This window comes from Epinephelus lanceolatus, chromosome 14 (genome assembly GCF_041903045.1).
Source record: "Epinephelus lanceolatus isolate andai-2023 chromosome 14, ASM4190304v1, whole genome shotgun sequence".
Classification (NCBI taxonomy): domain Eukaryota; kingdom Metazoa; phylum Chordata; class Actinopteri; order Perciformes; family Serranidae; genus Epinephelus; species Epinephelus lanceolatus.
The window spans coordinates 11,855,023-11,872,418 of NC_135747.1; the positions used below are offsets into that span (position 1 = coordinate 11,855,023).

At 41.5% G+C, this 17,396-nt stretch overlaps 1 protein-coding gene across 1 annotated transcript; it reads left to right on the top strand.

The window, feature by feature from the left end:
• The first annotated feature begins 215 nt into the window (after positions 1–215).
• On the top strand, positions 216–11,270 carry LOC117251770 (lactase/phlorizin hydrolase-like). Its single transcript, XM_033618299.2, has 17 exons — positions 216–844; positions 1,541–1,605; positions 1,771–1,854; positions 1,965–2,058; positions 2,267–2,345; positions 2,708–3,395; positions 3,485–4,133; positions 4,330–5,883; positions 6,350–6,618; positions 6,794–7,084; positions 7,182–7,380; positions 8,252–8,442; positions 8,554–8,660; positions 8,811–8,942; positions 9,144–9,367; positions 9,470–9,706; positions 10,549–11,270. Exons 1-17 carry the CDS (start codon positions 238–240, stop codon positions 10,797–10,799), a joined length of 5,721 nt encoding a protein of 1,906 aa, XP_033474190.2. The 5' UTR covers positions 216–237; the 3' UTR covers positions 10,800–11,270.
• Positions 11,271–17,396: the final 6,126 nt, after the last annotated feature.

Sequence of the window (17,396 nt, forward strand, 5' to 3'; positions counted from 1 at the left end):
CATTTCCCCCCTTTAATCAGAAATCTCTTCTGTCTCCTGTTTGACCCTTTTATCAGAAGCATTCAAGGCTGTGACCACTCTTGTCAAACGTCATAAATGATCACAGCAGTGGTGACCCCTGCATGCAGGAGTGTCAATTATGAAACTCTGGTCTGACTGAAAGTTCAAGCTTGTAAACAGCGCTACTATAAAAGGTTAGCCATCCAAAGTCTCATTCAGTTCAACCCCACAGACAATATGTCATTACTGGGGAAACTTCTCTGTGTGTGTTTGATCACTGTGTATGGCTGCATGTGCCAGAAACATGATGATCAACATCAGGCCATGTTTCTTGCAGGTCCCAGGACCACCAGTCAGGTGAAAAACCTGAATGGCAAACCATTTGAAGCGTTGGATGCATTTGACTGCAGTCATCCTGTACCTCCAGGTTTTAAACAGTACTTTGAGTACCTCCAGAGCGGAGGGGTGACTCATTTCAAAGTGCCGCTGTCATGGGCTCAACTCCTACCATCAGGCCTCCCCAGCCAGCCCCAGCAGGATGTGGTTACCTGTTACCAGACTCTGCTGAGACAGCTGCAGGAGGTGGGCCTTCAGCCTCTGGTCGTCCTTCATGGATCCACAGTGCCAGATGCTCTGAGATCAAGGTATGGAGGCTGGGAGAGCCAGGAGCTGGTAGAGATGTTTCAGCAGTATGCAGAGTTTGTCTTTGGAGAGTTCGGAGAGCTGGCAGATTCCTGGGTGACACTGAGCAGCTTGGACGAGCTAAGGGATGCTGAGCTGCAAAGCGCCCTTGACGCACACATCAGTGTCTACCACTGTTACCACCGACTGTTTCCTGGGAGAGGTAAGAGATCAGTGTTTTACAGCTGAAGATAAATGATTTCTTGTATAAAACGTGTAGCTTGTATGGAACAGGAATCAAAAACTGTTTATGTATTTACAACAAAAATGTTAAGTTTTAATTTCTCATGCTCTTACTTTTCCCTTAAATTTCCCCATTAAGTAATGTGGGAAAAATCCACACTGTATGATATACAAAACATTTGTTCCAAAAAAATACTGAAGCTTTACAAATGCTGCACTTTGACATCAAATGGAGATGTTATGCACAACAGTTCATACACCTTACCTTAAATTTTACATGATGCATTTGGCACCTTTGAAAATGTTCAAAGGTTTGGGATAGTTGTAAAAGGCAGGTAGATAGATACTTTATCAGTTTTTATTTGATGATACGTTTTAAATACGGGCTTATTGACAAAAAATATAGACACCAATAAAGTCCTGTTCATCCACTTTTACATATTTTATTACAGCACTATGTACTTATAATTACAATGACCATGAAGAGTAGCTTTGTAGTTGTCCATCTTTATTAGATTCACAGTAATTATGGCAGCGCTTGATGAGATAACGGTTTCCATATCTGTTCACCACACCAAAGGTCATGATAAGGGAAAGGTGTAAAGTAGGGGAAAGGAGAATGTGGCTCCAGGAAGAGTGAAGATAAATAACTGAATTAACATGCCATGTGTTTCAGATGGAGGAGTATCAGTTGGGGTGAAGGCCAGTAAAGTCCCAGTCATCAGTGACACTCAAGTACTGGTAAGATCACATAGTCACACAGAACATAAGCATAAGAAAGAATAAAAGCAATGCAAGGAATTATGTCAGCTTCTCCAAATAGATAAATCTGTGTGATAATGTCATTTACGCCAGGGAAAAGTGATGTGCCTCTTCCATTCATTCACACTTGTATCTCTTTTTCAGAAATATTCAGATTTCCTTTCTATTAAAATTCAATATGACTGCACTGCTGGACAAAACCCAGCTGAGGAACTGAGAATAGTTTTGGTATGTTCAGTCTTCAGCTGTATAGATTGCAAATTATCAGCCCTTACTATCTTACTTTGGGAATTTTTCAGTTACCTGCATTTGTATTGAACATTAATGTTTTGTTACAGGGAATGTGTGGAAACAAACCCATTCTCTTTTATGAGGTGAACATCATCAACTGTTCTCCTTATCAGTTCCTGTCAGATACCAGAATCTTGAAAGGTAACAAGATCAATCGAGAGTCACAACCCTGATGAAAAAAAATCCTGATCTGATATTGTTAGGTAGTCATATTCAACCATTTTTTTTAATTTAATATCTGAGATAGTCTGCATAAAAAATGGCATTGCAGGTTCAATAATTCAAGGATGCAATTTAATAAAAATGAAGGACACATGGCATTAAATCATTTATTCTTATACTTTTGCAGCGCTGAGTGATGGAGACCAAATTGTTCTTGGATTTGACATGGAGGACATGTTACGTCCAGCTGACAGCATCCCAAAAAGGTTGTGGTACACATAGACAATGAAGGATTTACAATATATCTAGACCTGTCTCTTTCACAATTTGTGAGTGTATATTTGTGAAGCACAAAATTATAAGAAATGGGGTGGTTCAGCCAAAAAAGTGTATTCAGGAATCAATTCAGAATACATACAGTAATTCACAATTTGTAAACCACCTAAATTGGTAAGTAAACCACTGTACTCAAGCTGAAAGTGTGAAAACAAAAAAGAAATATTTGTCAGCTTAATTCAACCTGTAAACTAAACCAAAAGTCTATGAAAAAATGTATTTGTTGGATTTCTCCTACTATTTCCATCTGCCATAACTTTAATTATTAACACCTTGTTCCTTTCATTTTCAGTCACACACATCAAAATGACAGAAACAATCTTCCAACATCATCATGTTCCACGACCTACTGCAAAACCTGGAGCAACTTTGCCTCTAAGACCTCATCTGAGCGAGATGCCTTCCTGAATGAATCCTTCCCCGTTGACTTCCAATGGGCCACCTCCAGTGAATCCTTCAAGGTTGAAGGTGGCTGGGTGGAGGATGGGAAGGGAGAGACCATTTGGGATCGTTTTGGTCATGACGGCCTAGCCTTTGAGAATCAGACAGCTGATCTTGGTTGTGACAGTTACCACAAGGTGGATTACGATGTCTACCTGCTGCGAGGTCTTCATGTCAACACCTACCAGTTTTCCATCTCCTGGGCCCGTATTTTCCCCTCAGGCCACCGGGGCAGCCAGTCACAGAAAGGGGCTCTCTACTATGACAAGCTGATCGATGCTCTCATTGAGTCAGGCATACAACCTGTTGTCACTCTCTACCACTGGGATCTGCCCCAGGCACTCCAGGACTATGGTGGATGGACCAATGCTTCCATTGTCGAAGCCTTCAAGGACTATGCAGACTTCTGCTTCTTCAGGTTTGGAGACAGGGTCAAGACCTGGAACACATTCAGTAGCCCCTGGGTGGTGAGCCATGCTGGATATGGCACTGGTGAGCATCCCCCTGGAGTAAAAGACTACGTGGTTGCCTCCTATCAGGTGAGAGCAATATTATTATTATATGGTAATACATGCTGACACACAGCCATTCTTATATGTTTACCTCACTATTTCCTTTATGTTTGCAGGCTACTCACAATATGCTCAAGTCCCATGCTGAGGCCTGGCATGTCTACAATGACAGGTTCAGGAAGACACAAGGAGGGAAAGTGGGCATTGCATTGAACTCTGACTGGGCTGAGCCCATTGACCCCTCCAAACCTGAAGACATAGCAGCTGCAGACCGCTACCTGCAGTTCATGCTGGGCTGGTTTGCACATCCCATATTTGTAGATGGAGATTATCCTGCAACACTCAAGACTCAGATAGAACAGAAGAAAAATGAGTGTCCCCTCTCTGTGCCTGCAAAACTTCCAGTTTTCACTGCTGTAGAGAGCAAGAGAATACGTGGAACAGCTGACTTTTTGGGATTAAACCACTATACCTCCCGGCTGGTCAACGAAAGTGCTGGTGGCTGCACCCCTGGTCCTCAGGGGGTGGGTGACTTTGAGGCACATGTGGACCCTTCATGGTCCTCTACAGCTTCTGACTGGATCTATTCTACACCTTGGGGACTTAGAAGGCTTCTCAACTACATTTCCACAGAATACTTAAATGTTACTAAAGTGCCTATCCACATAACTGGGAATGGTATGCCTACTGAGCACAGTGGAGACACCCTAAATGACATCAGTAGAGTAGAGTACATGAAGAGTTACATCAATGAGGCCTTGAAAGGTATGTTGAAAGTGGCCTGTGTTAATACATTTGTAATTTCATACACTTGTATTGCATTTGCACTTGTTGAATGTTGTTGTGGCTGACACCATGTCAACACTTGGTTATTTATTTCTTTTCTAGTTTTAACTTTTCAGAACTCATCATGCAAGGTCATGTTGAATGGTTTTTACTGGATTGCCTTTTTTCTCAACAGCTATACATTTGGATGGAGTAAATGTGCAGCGGTTTACTGTCCAGTCACTCATGGATGGCTTTGAAGGTCCACAAGGCTACAGCGAACGTTTTGGATTGCACCATGTCAACTTTGACCAGCCTGATAGACCCAGAACTCCAAAGCAGTCAGCCTACTTTTACTCCAAAGTTATTGAGAAAAATGGTTTTGCTTCCCCAAATATATTCTTTTATGCACCAGAACTGAAAAACAAGGAGTCAAATAAAATGTCCTCACTCCCACCTTCCACTGTCCCATCCCAAGCCAGGGATGTCTGGAGGAAATTCTCCAGCCAAACTAATTTTCAGAGAAAAGTCTACCACTACGGCACTTTCCCACAAGGCTTCAGTTGGGGAGTATCATCTTCAGCTTACCAGATTGAAGGTGGCTGGAATGCTGATGGGAAGGGCCCCAGCATCTGGGATACATTCACCCATAAACCTGGCAGTATTCCCGCTAATGCCAATGGAGATGTGGCCTGTGACAGCTACCACAGACTTGAAGAAGACCTCTACATGCTGCGAGCTCTCAGGGTGAAATCATACAGATTCTCATTGTCCTGGTCCAGGATCTTTCCTGATGGTCAGCATACCTCTCTGAACCAGAAAGGTGTTGACTACTACAATAGACTCATTGATGGCCTCTTAGCATATAACATCACTCCCATGGTTACACTGTACCACTGGGACCTTCCTCAAGCTTTGCAGAACCTCGGTGGCTGGGACAATGTAGACATGATTAACATTTTTAACGACTTTTGTGACTACTGCTTTGCCACCTTTGGAGACAGAGTGAAATTTTGGATGACCTTCAACCAGCCTCACACAATTGCTTGGTCAGGTTATGGACTTGGACAGATCCCCCCAAATGTCAAGAATCCAGGAATTGCACCATACAGAGTTGCCCACAACCTTATCAAAGCCCACGCCAAGGCTTACCACACATATGAAGATAAGTATCGCAAATCCCAAGGTGGTCTAGTCTCCATTGCCCTCAATGCTGATTGGATTGAACCTAAAGATGTTAACGTTCCCCGTGAAGTGGTGGCTGCTGACCGCGTGCTGCAGTTCCAGTTGGGTTGGTTTGCACACCCCATTTTCAAGACTGGTGACTATCCTGATGCAATGAAGTGGCAAGTTGGAAACAAAAGTGAACTCCAAGGTCTTACACACACAAGACTACCTTCCTTCACTGAAGAAGAAAAGAGCTTCATAAAGGGAACTGCTGACATGTTCTGTGTAAATCATTACACTACAAAAATAGTAAGCCATGTTACCGCTCGGCTAACCCCTCAATCCTATGAATATGACCAGGACGTGTCAGAAGCAGAGGAAGAAGATTCACCAACTACTGCCATCAGTAACCAGAGAGCTGTAGCATGGGGCTTGAGAAGACTCCTTAACTGGATCAAAGAGGAGTACGGAGATCCAGAGATTTACATCAGTGAGAACGGAGTAGCAACAGACATTAAGACCACAGTTGATGACATTGACAGAGTGTTTTACTACAAAACCTACATTGATGAGGCTTTAAAGGGTAAGTGCACACATCAGTTACTGAAACTTGAGAACATACTGTTTATGAGGTCCCTAAGGCCACATCCACACCAAAACATTTCAATTTTAAAATGGTGATTTAAAACCCTAACAATTTGTTTAGCACTATTTCAGAAATCGTCTCCATCCATGCTAACATGCCTAAAAATGTATATCACATGACCATTACATAAAATGCAATGCTTGGACTGATGAAGAGGTGGGACTGTTACTGAAAGTACCACAAGTCTAAGGTGGTCAAAGTGGTGAAAAAATTGATTTCAGATCATTGTAAAGCAAATACGGCAACGTATTAGAGGGGTACAGGGGCGTTATCCATCGCATGGGAAATGGATCATCGAGCAGTGACCACATGGTGTGGAATTATATAAGACACAATATAGACCGCCTATTTTAATGTCAAAGTTTCATTCCTAATTATGTTATCTCTCACATATTTTGCACAGCTCATAATCTTGATGGTGTGAAGGTGAAGGGTTACATAGCAACATCTCTCATGGATTCCTTTGAGTGGCTCAGTGGGTACAAAGTAGGATTTGGGCTGCACCATGTAGACTTCACCAACCTGAACCGGCCAAGGACACCCAAGCGCTCTGCTCACTATTATTACCAAGTCATGAAGGACAATGGCTTCCCGTTACCCGATGATGAGAAGATGCTTTATGGAGAGTTTCCCAAAACTTTCAATTGGAGTACTGCCAGTGCCTCTTATCAGGTAAACAATGTTGACACATTCACTATTTTACAATGGCACAAAGCACTTGTACTACACCAGCACTGTTGGATTGTCAGTTATCTTTAAAGTGTATTTTGTCAATACACAGGGAAGAAGCACAAAGGACTTGTTAACATGGCTGTGTGGTACTGTAACAACTTGTCTTTCATTTCAGATTGAAGGGAGCTGGAGAGCCCATGGAAAAGGACTTAGTATTTGGGACAAGTTTGCCCATACTCCTTTGAGAGTGGCCAACAGTGACAATGGCGATATTGCCTGTGATAGTTACAACAAGATTGACAAGGATGTGGAGGTGCTGAAGATGTTGAAGGTTACCCACTATCGCTTTTCTGTATCCTGGCCCAGACTACTTCCCGATGGCACAAACAACCACATCAATGAAGCTGGACTGAACTATTACCATAGATTACTGGATGCCTTGGAAGCTGCTAATATTCAGCCCCAGGTAAGCATTGTTACAGTTTGGCCTCAAACATAAAAAAAACACCTGTTGGAAAACTATGTAAAACTGTAATACAAAATCCCTCTCTTCTGTTTCACAGGTGACTCTGTACCACTGGGACCTCCCCTTAGCTCTACAGAAGGTTGGGGGCTGGCAGAATGAAACTATTGTCCAGAGATTCAGAGATTATGCTGATGTTTTGTTCAGCCGATTTGGAAGCAGAGTAAAGTTCTGGATCACTCTGAATGAACCTTACATTGTAGCCAACCTTGGCTATGGGTACGGTACCTTTGCTCCAGGTAAAACTTTCTCTTGAGATTCTTCCAGTATGAACCAATTTTTATCTCACACTGTAGAAAACATTAGTTTTGTGTAGATCAGCACAGTTGCTATATGTCCTAAAGTTTCAGTTATCAGCCACTATCACTTTTCTTGCTGTATCCCAAGCAGTATTTGCTTGTAGGCCCATTCAAACTGGGCTGGGGTTGGGGTTGCAATCAAATTTGATTGGGGGTTCCATGGTAGCCCCACATATGTTGGTCCAAAAGAGCTCCATGTGGGATTTGACTAGGCTGGTGGGTTATTTAAACACCGCCCATTCTGACCCTCAGCCACATGAAATCCCACTTGAAGCCCATATGGGCGATTAATCATGGGGCCACCATGGAACCCACAGATAAGCACAATTTGGAAGCTAGGTGCCACCCCAGCCTAGGTGGGCTTCAGGGTTTGTCACTGGGTACTATAGCCCCATTCTGTTGTATTTAAATGGGACACAGGTAAATCCACCCTGAACCTTCCCACGTAACCTGCATGTAACCCATATTGGGTCCACATGGGCATGCTGGCTGGGACAAAACCAATGGAATGTTTTCATTAAAAATTATTTTGAAGTAAAAACTTTATTACTAATAATTGGATGTAAGAAATGTATTGGTGTGATTTTTAAAAATCAATATTCAACTTATGATTACTCAGCTGATTGCGTATGATAGAGTAGTTTCTTCTTCATTTAACTTTTAGATCCCGTTAGCAATTCCAAACCACAAAAACATATGCTGTACATGGGCTATTAGTTGTACATGGCTTATATTTGAAAAGCTAGACTGTATGATGACAAATGTGATTGATGGTACTGTTATTAACATTCATACATCTGCAATGTTTCAGGCATTGTGGGTAAGCAGTATATTGCAGCTCACAACCTGATTAAGGCCCATGCTGAAGTCTGGCACCTCTACAATGACAAGTACCGTGCAACACAAGGTGGCATCATCTCCATTACCATAAATTCTGATTGGGCAGAGCCAAAGAACCCATATAAGCAGGAGGATGTGGATGCAGCCAAGCGCTACTTGCAGGTAGACAAATAAATGATGACACCAGAACTGGGTCTATCACTACCCTTTTTTTCACCTTCATTCATCTTAATAAACATATAATGTACTTTTTTTGATATACAATCTCTGCAGTTCTTCATTGGCTGGTTTGCCCATCCCATCTTCAACGGTGATTATCCTGACATAATGAAAACAATTATTCGTAAAAGAAGCCTCGCTGCAGGTCTCCCTAAATCACGGTAAATGAAAAATAGTTTATACCATCACAAGCACATAAAGCAGTTCAGTTTGAAATACAACTGTTGTTGAAGCCTTCGTCAATAAATGCATCCTGCCATACTCTATTTCCACTTCCACCATTAAAAAAAAGACTCTTTGTTCTCATAAAGGCTTCCTGAGTTCACGCCTGAGGAAATCAAGAGGATCAAAGGGACCCATGATTACTTTGGCTTCAACCATTACACGACGGTTCTTTCTTACCCAGTTGATTTGGGAAAACAGCAGGATTATGAAGGTGACAGGTAGGATTGAATTTAAAGAATGACACAGATATGGGTGCTTTCTTTGTACCACACAGTACCTAAGCATTGGATTTGTGACACAAGAGGGAAAAATGCCATACTCCTTGATATGTTCAGCTGTCTGTTTACATGACAACACAAAGTAGAACTATATATCACATATTTAACTAATGCTGAGCTTGTGTCCAATCCAATGTCCAGGGGCACTGGGACCACCCATGACCGCACCTGGATTGAGTCTGGCTCCTTCTGGCTGAAGATCACACCATTTGGTTTTAGGAAAATCCTCAAGTTTATCAAGGATGAGTATGGAAACCCACCCATCTATGTCACAGAGAATGGGATCTCAGAACGAGGAGAAGTGAACTTGAATGACCTTCACAGAAAACACTACTATGAAAACTACATTAACCAGGCCCTGAAAGGTACCACAGCCAATAAAAAACAAGTATTAGGTGGTTATAAGAGATAACATTTTTAGGTAAATAGATGTATGTTTAATGTGTCCATTACTGCTTATCTTTCAGCCCATGTTCTGGATGGAGTTGATCTGAGAGGATATACAGCCTGGTCATTAATGGATAACTTTGAGTGGGCCGCTGGCTTCTCTGAGCGATTTGGACTTTTCTACGTGAACCGCTCAAACCCCACACTTCCACGCATCCCTAAAAACTCAGCGTCTCGCTACGCCACCATCATCACCTGCAATGGCTTCCCAGACCCAGCCCTTGGGCCCCATGACTGTTTGAACCCTCCACCTGAAGGTAATGCTAAGTCCACAGATTCAAAAATTATTGTGGGATTTAGGAGGGGATACTTCCTCTCGATTTTAATTCTAGAGATTGTGGAAACACACTTGAAATGGCATGTAGATCATACACGAGGAGGACAAAAACTTAGTTACAGTTCACCCCGAAATCAAAAATTCATATTTTTCCTCTTACCTATAGTGCTATTTATCAGTCTGGATTGTTTTGGTATGAGCCACCAAGTGTCAAAGATATTCCCAAATGGATCCCTTGACTCAAGCCATAAACCCTTACAGACCAAGGACCAATTCCATTTCTTGAGTGATTGGCTGTAGAGATGTCAGCCTTCTCTCCAATATAACGGAACTAGATGGCACTCGGCTTGTGGTGCTCAGAGCCCCAAAGACTACATTTGAAAAACTCAACAACAATGTCTCTCTCCAGAAATCATGACCCTGGTACTCAAGATAATCCACAGACCTTGTTGTGAGCATTTTTTTTATGTAGGGACTATTTTGTCTTCCAAACTTCACCCACCAACCGGGAGCAGGCATCTACTCATTGACGAGAGGTTTGTGTTTGTGACAGTGCTAGATGTAAACATAAATGCCGTCCTCCTCGGCTGAGTTGTAATTTTAGCTAGCTCAGTGGTGCTAGGTGAGCTAGCAGTAGATGCACACTTCCTCCTAAGCAGTAATACGGTCAAACTATCTAGATTAATAATTTGCACTACAGGTAAGAGGAAAAATATATTTTTGATTTAGGCATTAACTTTCCCTTTAAAACAGACGGTAGATCTGGTCTAAACACTAAATATAAGATAAAGACTGTTATTTCTTTTCCCTCTCTTTCAACAGCTTCAACTGTCCCTACTATCAGCACACCAGGGACCACTGTCCATACAACTGTCCCTGTTCAGCCCCTGAACATGGTAGACTTCCTGGGTCTGGAGCTTTCAACTCAAGATGCTGAAGTTGCACTTTATGTAATTTTTGTTTTCCTTCTCATAACTGTACTTGGTGTCATCTTTGTTGTATATGGGCTCTTGAAAACAAAGAGGAAGTTAAAGAAAGCAGCGGTGGCATCCTTAAAGATGGAGAGAATGTGAGGAAAGTTTAGGAAAGAAGGGATGTCTCCATAACTAGTCCCATTTTTTGGTAGCTTTTCTGGGCCTTTTTACAACCTTACAATTATATAGAACAACTGTGTTGTTTAAAGTTTTAGGGCAATTTGTCTGTATGTGAAGACTTCCCAAAGGTGCAGAAAAAAGAGAAAGACCCAAGATTTATGAAGACTTTTTTCCCCCAAAATGACAGATTCAGTTTCTTATTGAGGCACTTGAAAATAATGGCATACAATTATAATATATTTTTAAAAAAGTGCAAAGAAATTAGGATTTTTGGAAGGTGAAATCAAACATTTTAAAGACTGTGAACCCTAATTTAATTGGTAAAATGTACCTTTACTTCTGTGATCATTGCTTCTTGAGTGTTTTCAATATTTATTTGATATTAATAAAGACTTCACTTGTGAGGTTTTCTGATTCCTGTGTCACTATCAATAAATGACCTCTGGAGGGCGCCAGTGAATCATTTTCTATGTGAACATTGGACGTGATGCTGCTGCTGCCACCACAGTTTTACTTTTGCGGAATATGAATATTTCACTGATGCTAAAGCAAAAGAAGGGTATGGACTGAAGTTGGTAAATCAAGAAGATAGAGACCACGCTATATAGCAGGGTTTATACTCATTTATTTTTCATGTATACATTTTGCTGTTATACTACCACTTTGATCAAAGCTGTGTCTAAGATCCTGGTAAAGATGTATTTAATTGGAGGGTTTGCTGAGCTCTGACACTCTAACCTGCCTCATGCTGATGCAATGCTTACAGAATTTCCCAACGGGACTAATAAAAAACTTCATTTATCCATTTAATACCTTGCAAGTACATCTAAATTTTCTTTTGCCTAAACTTTCCCCACTACTACCCTATGTGATCATTGGATTTGAATCATCAATTCTGAGAACATAATCTCACCTGTGCAATTTTGGTTGCCACTGTTCCACCAAAGACCTCTGGCTAGAAAACCATCACAGCCTGGAGGAGTCAGTCAGACATGTCCCTGCATGTTTCTCCCACTCAATAACATGATCCAAACAAACAGCTCTTCCCTGACAAGAGGCTCGCAGGGCAAATACGCATCTTCTCTGCACTCCTGCTAGGATACCTTCGGCTGGTCTGCAGGGCGACCCATCTTCTCAACACGCTGTACGCATTAACGCACGGTGGGTGTCTGTTCTGCATGCTCTCCCCTGCTTGCGCCTCAACAGCTCCGATCAACGAGGGGTCTGTTCAATATCTGAAACCCCAGAGTCTGTCAGGATGGGGTATGAGTCAGACTGGAGGAAAACACATTCGCTCATAGTTTCATGAAATGTTTTTAGGCCAAGCTGATTAAGTTGCATAAAAGTTTGATGACTTGCACATGTACGGTATCAGTGCCTGCTGATCTGTGGCGTACACACACTTGTATATGATGCTGTTAAGGCTCAGGAAGTGCAACTGTTATGATAAATTGGAATAACTGCACAGAGTATGTGCAGTAAATAAAACATGACAGACTGCATGCAGAGAATCAACTTCAACCCAGTAATTCAATCATTAAACTCCAGTGTCAGCAGCAACATTACATAACAGTTTGCATATGAGTGTCTGTGTGTGTTTGTACATTAATACATGACAATACACTCATATCACTAGTCTGACAATACAGGCTATACTGTTACATAATGTGGTGCAACACAATCATCTACACTGAATTTTGAAATGCACAACTACAAAGGAAGACATAAATGGCAAATTTTTATAGCCCAGATGCCAGAAAATGTTGGCATTGTACATTTCTGCAAAACTGCACATTTGCACGTTGCATGCGCATCATATCAACATTTCTAAAGTGAGGACTACATGAGCTGACTTGCGACCTGTTGCTGTTTTTACAGTTGAGATAGTGACACGAAAAGGGGTTGTTTTTTTTCCTGTGACATCGCTGCTTTTCCTGCTGGGATTAACCCCTAACCCTGACCAAAACATGATCTTTTCCCTGCCAAAACCTCATCTCACATTAACCATAGTGTTGAAATGTAAGGTTTCAATGTACCAACAACAACTGTAACTGTAACATAACCGTGGTTTGCAGAAACGTAGGCTACAATGCCAACATGTATTCTGGTGATTTGGTGTTTTCAGTAAAGATCATCATATTTTTACAGATAATTATGCAGCGTTTTCATTATTCAAGTTCACAATCAACCACTTCGTAGAACACAACTTCCAGGGCCAAAGCAAGTAGCTCATATGTTCTCAATCTGCTCAAATAAATCAGACAAAAGACTCAGGTTTAACACTATATACACTTTTTATAGTGTATAAATATGCTCTAACAATATTTAATTAAATGTATTTATGATATGTGAAGGAAAAATGCTGTTGTGGATTTTGTGTTTATGTGAATGATTGGCATCAGAGTATAGTTGTATGCTCAGGATCAGATAAACCACAGTAGCACTCATAGCCTCTTACTGACAACAATTTATTTACACATTTAAATTACATCTTAAATGAGACACTTGTCCTTCATCTGTGTCCGTGACAGCCTCATATGCACAGGCAAACAAACATAAGCAATATCCTACACATCTGCTGCTCTGCACAGCCTCTCCATGCCGCGCGTGGCAATGGCACCAAGATGTGACTTGATGTTCTGCTGTTGTTTTAATCAAATGCTTGCTGGGTGGAAGTCTCCCCTTTGTGTCATGGAGGCAGAGTGATGGTGATTGCAAACTGCTGCATGCCATCTTTGCTCCCTGGTAGGCCCTCTGCGTTATATGAGCACAAGATGAAACAGTTACTGTCGTCGAGAGTTTTTCAAAGAACTTTGTTTTTAAGTGTTTTTGCTATACATTCTGGCTGTGTGTGCCATGGGTACTTACATTTAACATTTCAATTTTGAGGGTTTTTTTCCGATATTTTAATACAGTCTGACAAATTACACTTTGCAAATGTGAAGGGGTTTTTTTTGAGTAAAGAGGGAGTGTTTTCCACTCTGTCTCTCTTTCCAGGAAAGAGGCTGAGATCTTCCTAGTTGAAATACTAGACCAGGAAAACATTATTGTTAAAGAATCGTGTGGGATGGGACGCTTGGAATTGGAGCCTACCAAAATGGAGGGGGAATATTTTCATTCCAATAATAGCAATGTGATACTTTAAGAATGTTTCCAGCTGAGCCAAGGCTGTTGGAGCCAACACCTCCTCCAACACAGATCCTAAGCCTCTACCAGCTGTCATTCTGTAAATGTACAATTTTAGTAAAATACAGGAAAAGAAAAATAATCAGAAACTTTCAACTACTGCCCATGTCACAAAAAGCTCTGTCAATCATCTCTACCTTCAGTTCTATGACATAAAAACATAAACAAATCTTAATACGCTCAGTTTACTGCGTCCTACCCAGGTGTCACTAACCGTGACTCCAATTATTACATTGCATTGGAAAATTTCAGTTGTGACAAAAAGTCAAAACATCTGCAAAGAATTAGTTATAAACGGTTGTTGGGTGTTGTTGTGTCTGCTTCCCGTAGCAACCTCAGATGTGGAAATCCAGGTTGGTGAACATGTTGCTGTGTGTTATTTTTATGAGTCTAATTAGTGAAGCACATGCTCTCTCTCTTTCTCTGTCTCCTGCACACACACTCACATGAACACACTGCCCTAGTAAAGAAGGTGCTGACTTGTGTTGTGTCTTTTTTTAAGCAAGGTCGATAAGTTGGCTGGCCCAATGTAATGGCCATTACCAGCTTACTGCAAATACTGTGTATTTTAACATGCAAGAAGTGATTATTTTGTTGTGATATGGCAAAGATTTTAGGAAACAGTTGCTTATAGATACATTATAACTCATTTGGAGTCATGTTACTGTCCACCCGATGAATGTAAGGCCAATATTAACTATCTTTTAACTCTGTTTTGGTCTGTACCAACTCCTGAGGGAAAAGCCTGACTCTTTATCTGCTAAATGCAACACTATGTTCACCAGTTCAGTTTCCAACTGCATCTATCTACTGTTTGGTGCTGAGCAGGCAGTGTACAGTGGGGTTTTAGAGCCTTTAAGCTAAAAACATCTGCCTGCTGCTGCCGAAAACAACCCTATGAGAGCAGTGAGAGTGAACCAAAACAGTTAAGCTGCCAGACAGTTTACTGATGAGCTGATCTCACTATAGAGCTCAGGAAAGCCAAACAGAGCTGCAGGTTTCAGGTGATCATTCTCTGTAGGTTCATCAGTATGACTGACCCCTTACACGTTGTTTTCACATTGTCATTTGATACACTGATATCAAAAAATTTGGATTAAAGTCACTTTAAAGAAACAGCGTGTTAAGATTTAGGGGCATCTAGCTGTGAGGATTGCAGATTGCAGCTAGCTAAAATTCCTGTCGTGGTCATTGTTCAGGAGGTTTTAACTGGGAGCCAAATTATCCACATGGGTCTCTCTCTATCCAAAATAAACAGACAGTAATTACCAGTAATTAAAATTGGTAAAAACACTAAATGAAGCGGTTTCAAATCACAAATCAAGTCTCCTGCGTGGTCTGGCATGTCACAGACAGGCCGCTATCCAAGCACCTGCTAAATGTGTGCTCACCTTTTCTCTCTGGTAACTTAACATCCAGACACTCAATGATATAAAGTGGTAAAAGCTCCAACTAATGCAGTTTCACATTAAAAAAATCTGTCACAGATGGGCTTCTTACTACAGTGGCCAATGAGAAACTGCAAATGGCCTCACCTGGAGCCAGAGTTTGCATGTTTTGGGCTACTGTAGAAACTAGGCGGTAAAAGATGATGGTCTCTGTAGACGAGGATCTGCTCCCTTAATAGATATAAACAGCTCATTCTACTTCCACTTCTGCCAATACATGCCCCTAAACATACTTCACCTTTAAGGGGTCTTTAAAAGGCTATAGTCTAGTTATACTAAAATGTTGCAAAACTCTGAATTTGCGAGAAAAAAACAAACAAAACAAAACAGTGGATATATCCGTGAGTCTGATAGCAGGCCTCACTGACAATACGTACACTAGTCATAGATACAGCCTACGAAAACAGGACGCCATCATCTTGTTATGTAAAGACATCTGCCACCCAGACGTGGATAGTTTGGCTGCTAAATCAAACTGTAAAAAAGTATGCACATCAACACTACTCAACTCAGGCCTGATGTCAGACTACTGAAGACAAGCTTCCAGTTTGGATAAGGAAATAAACTACACATCAGGTAACAGGCTGGTATTAAGTTTGAAGTGTACAGCCCTTGTTGTAATGCCAGTTAGAGACCACTGCTGCGTTAGGAGTAAAATCTCCTGAGGGAATCCTGCTAACCCTGTTTGAAATCACCCTATGTTTTTATTGAGATCATTATCGCAAATATTGCCTTTGACAGAATCAATTTCCGTGTTTTGTGCTCTGCGGTGCTGTATCGGCTAAACGTTGCATTCTTCCTTCGCGATTCCCACTTCACAGGTCCCCTGCACGAAATAAAGCAGGAATGGAAACTGGAGCAGGAAATTGAAAAGAGGGGTCCTGTTGTGTTGTGGAGACCGCTGTGCCTACTGCTATTTCCTCTCAACATGCCAGTCTCGTACACTCACCAGATGCACGTGTGCCCTGTCTAATAATCCTCACAATTCTCGAGGGGAAAATTCTGGTCAGACGTGTAATGCAGTATTACCCATAACACTGTCGTTGTTTCATAGATAGATTAATTTTCATTGCTAGGGCACTGACATGGCGGTGCATGCCATTTGGCATCCTCTGTCCGTCTCGGCTCATTCTTCACGCAGCCTGGTTGGCTGTGGCACTTCAAAGGACATGTGGCACGATGGCACACAACAGCTGGCATACAGCTTGGTGTGTCTCTGTGGCTTACAGGCTGCCCACCAATGTTTACTGAGTGCCAAAGCCAGTTTAGAGTCTCTGCAGATTATAACACTTAATTTTCAGAGGTGAAAAAAGAGAAATATGAGTTACCACAGTCTGTATTTATTACTACAGTCTGCAGAGGGACGCAGACATAATATGAGAACAGACGAGACTAGACGCAAACAAGATTCTGTTAATAATTCACTTTCAACACAGGAAAAATATCATTCTTATATTATTTTTTCATTTGTTATGTCTCACCTAATGTCACAAAACCTCTAGTTGTGAGATGATAAATTCAGTTTCAACATCACATTTATAACTGAAAGACAAGGCAAGACAGCTGTCACTGTCAGGCCATTATGTAACAGTATATGACATTTATACAAGTGTATGACTGTACAGTTCTGACAAGATCATTGCAAAGTCATTGTGCGCCTCCGCTCACAGAAGGGTTTAAACAACCTCGTCTGGCAGGTTGGACTGTTTGAAAACCCTAATTAGGTCTGGCTGTCTGGCGTGCCACCGGTCTCCGGGAAACAATTAGCAACAACCCCGCCATGACAGGATGTAGTCCACCATTCTTCTGCTGAGCTCACTCACCCTGCTGAGCAGAACCTGTGCTACTCACTCCTCAATCTGACAAAGAAACAAATAAACAGGATCATCAGATAGAAGAATGATTTAATTAGTTACATGAGAGCGGTGACATAAGGGTTTAT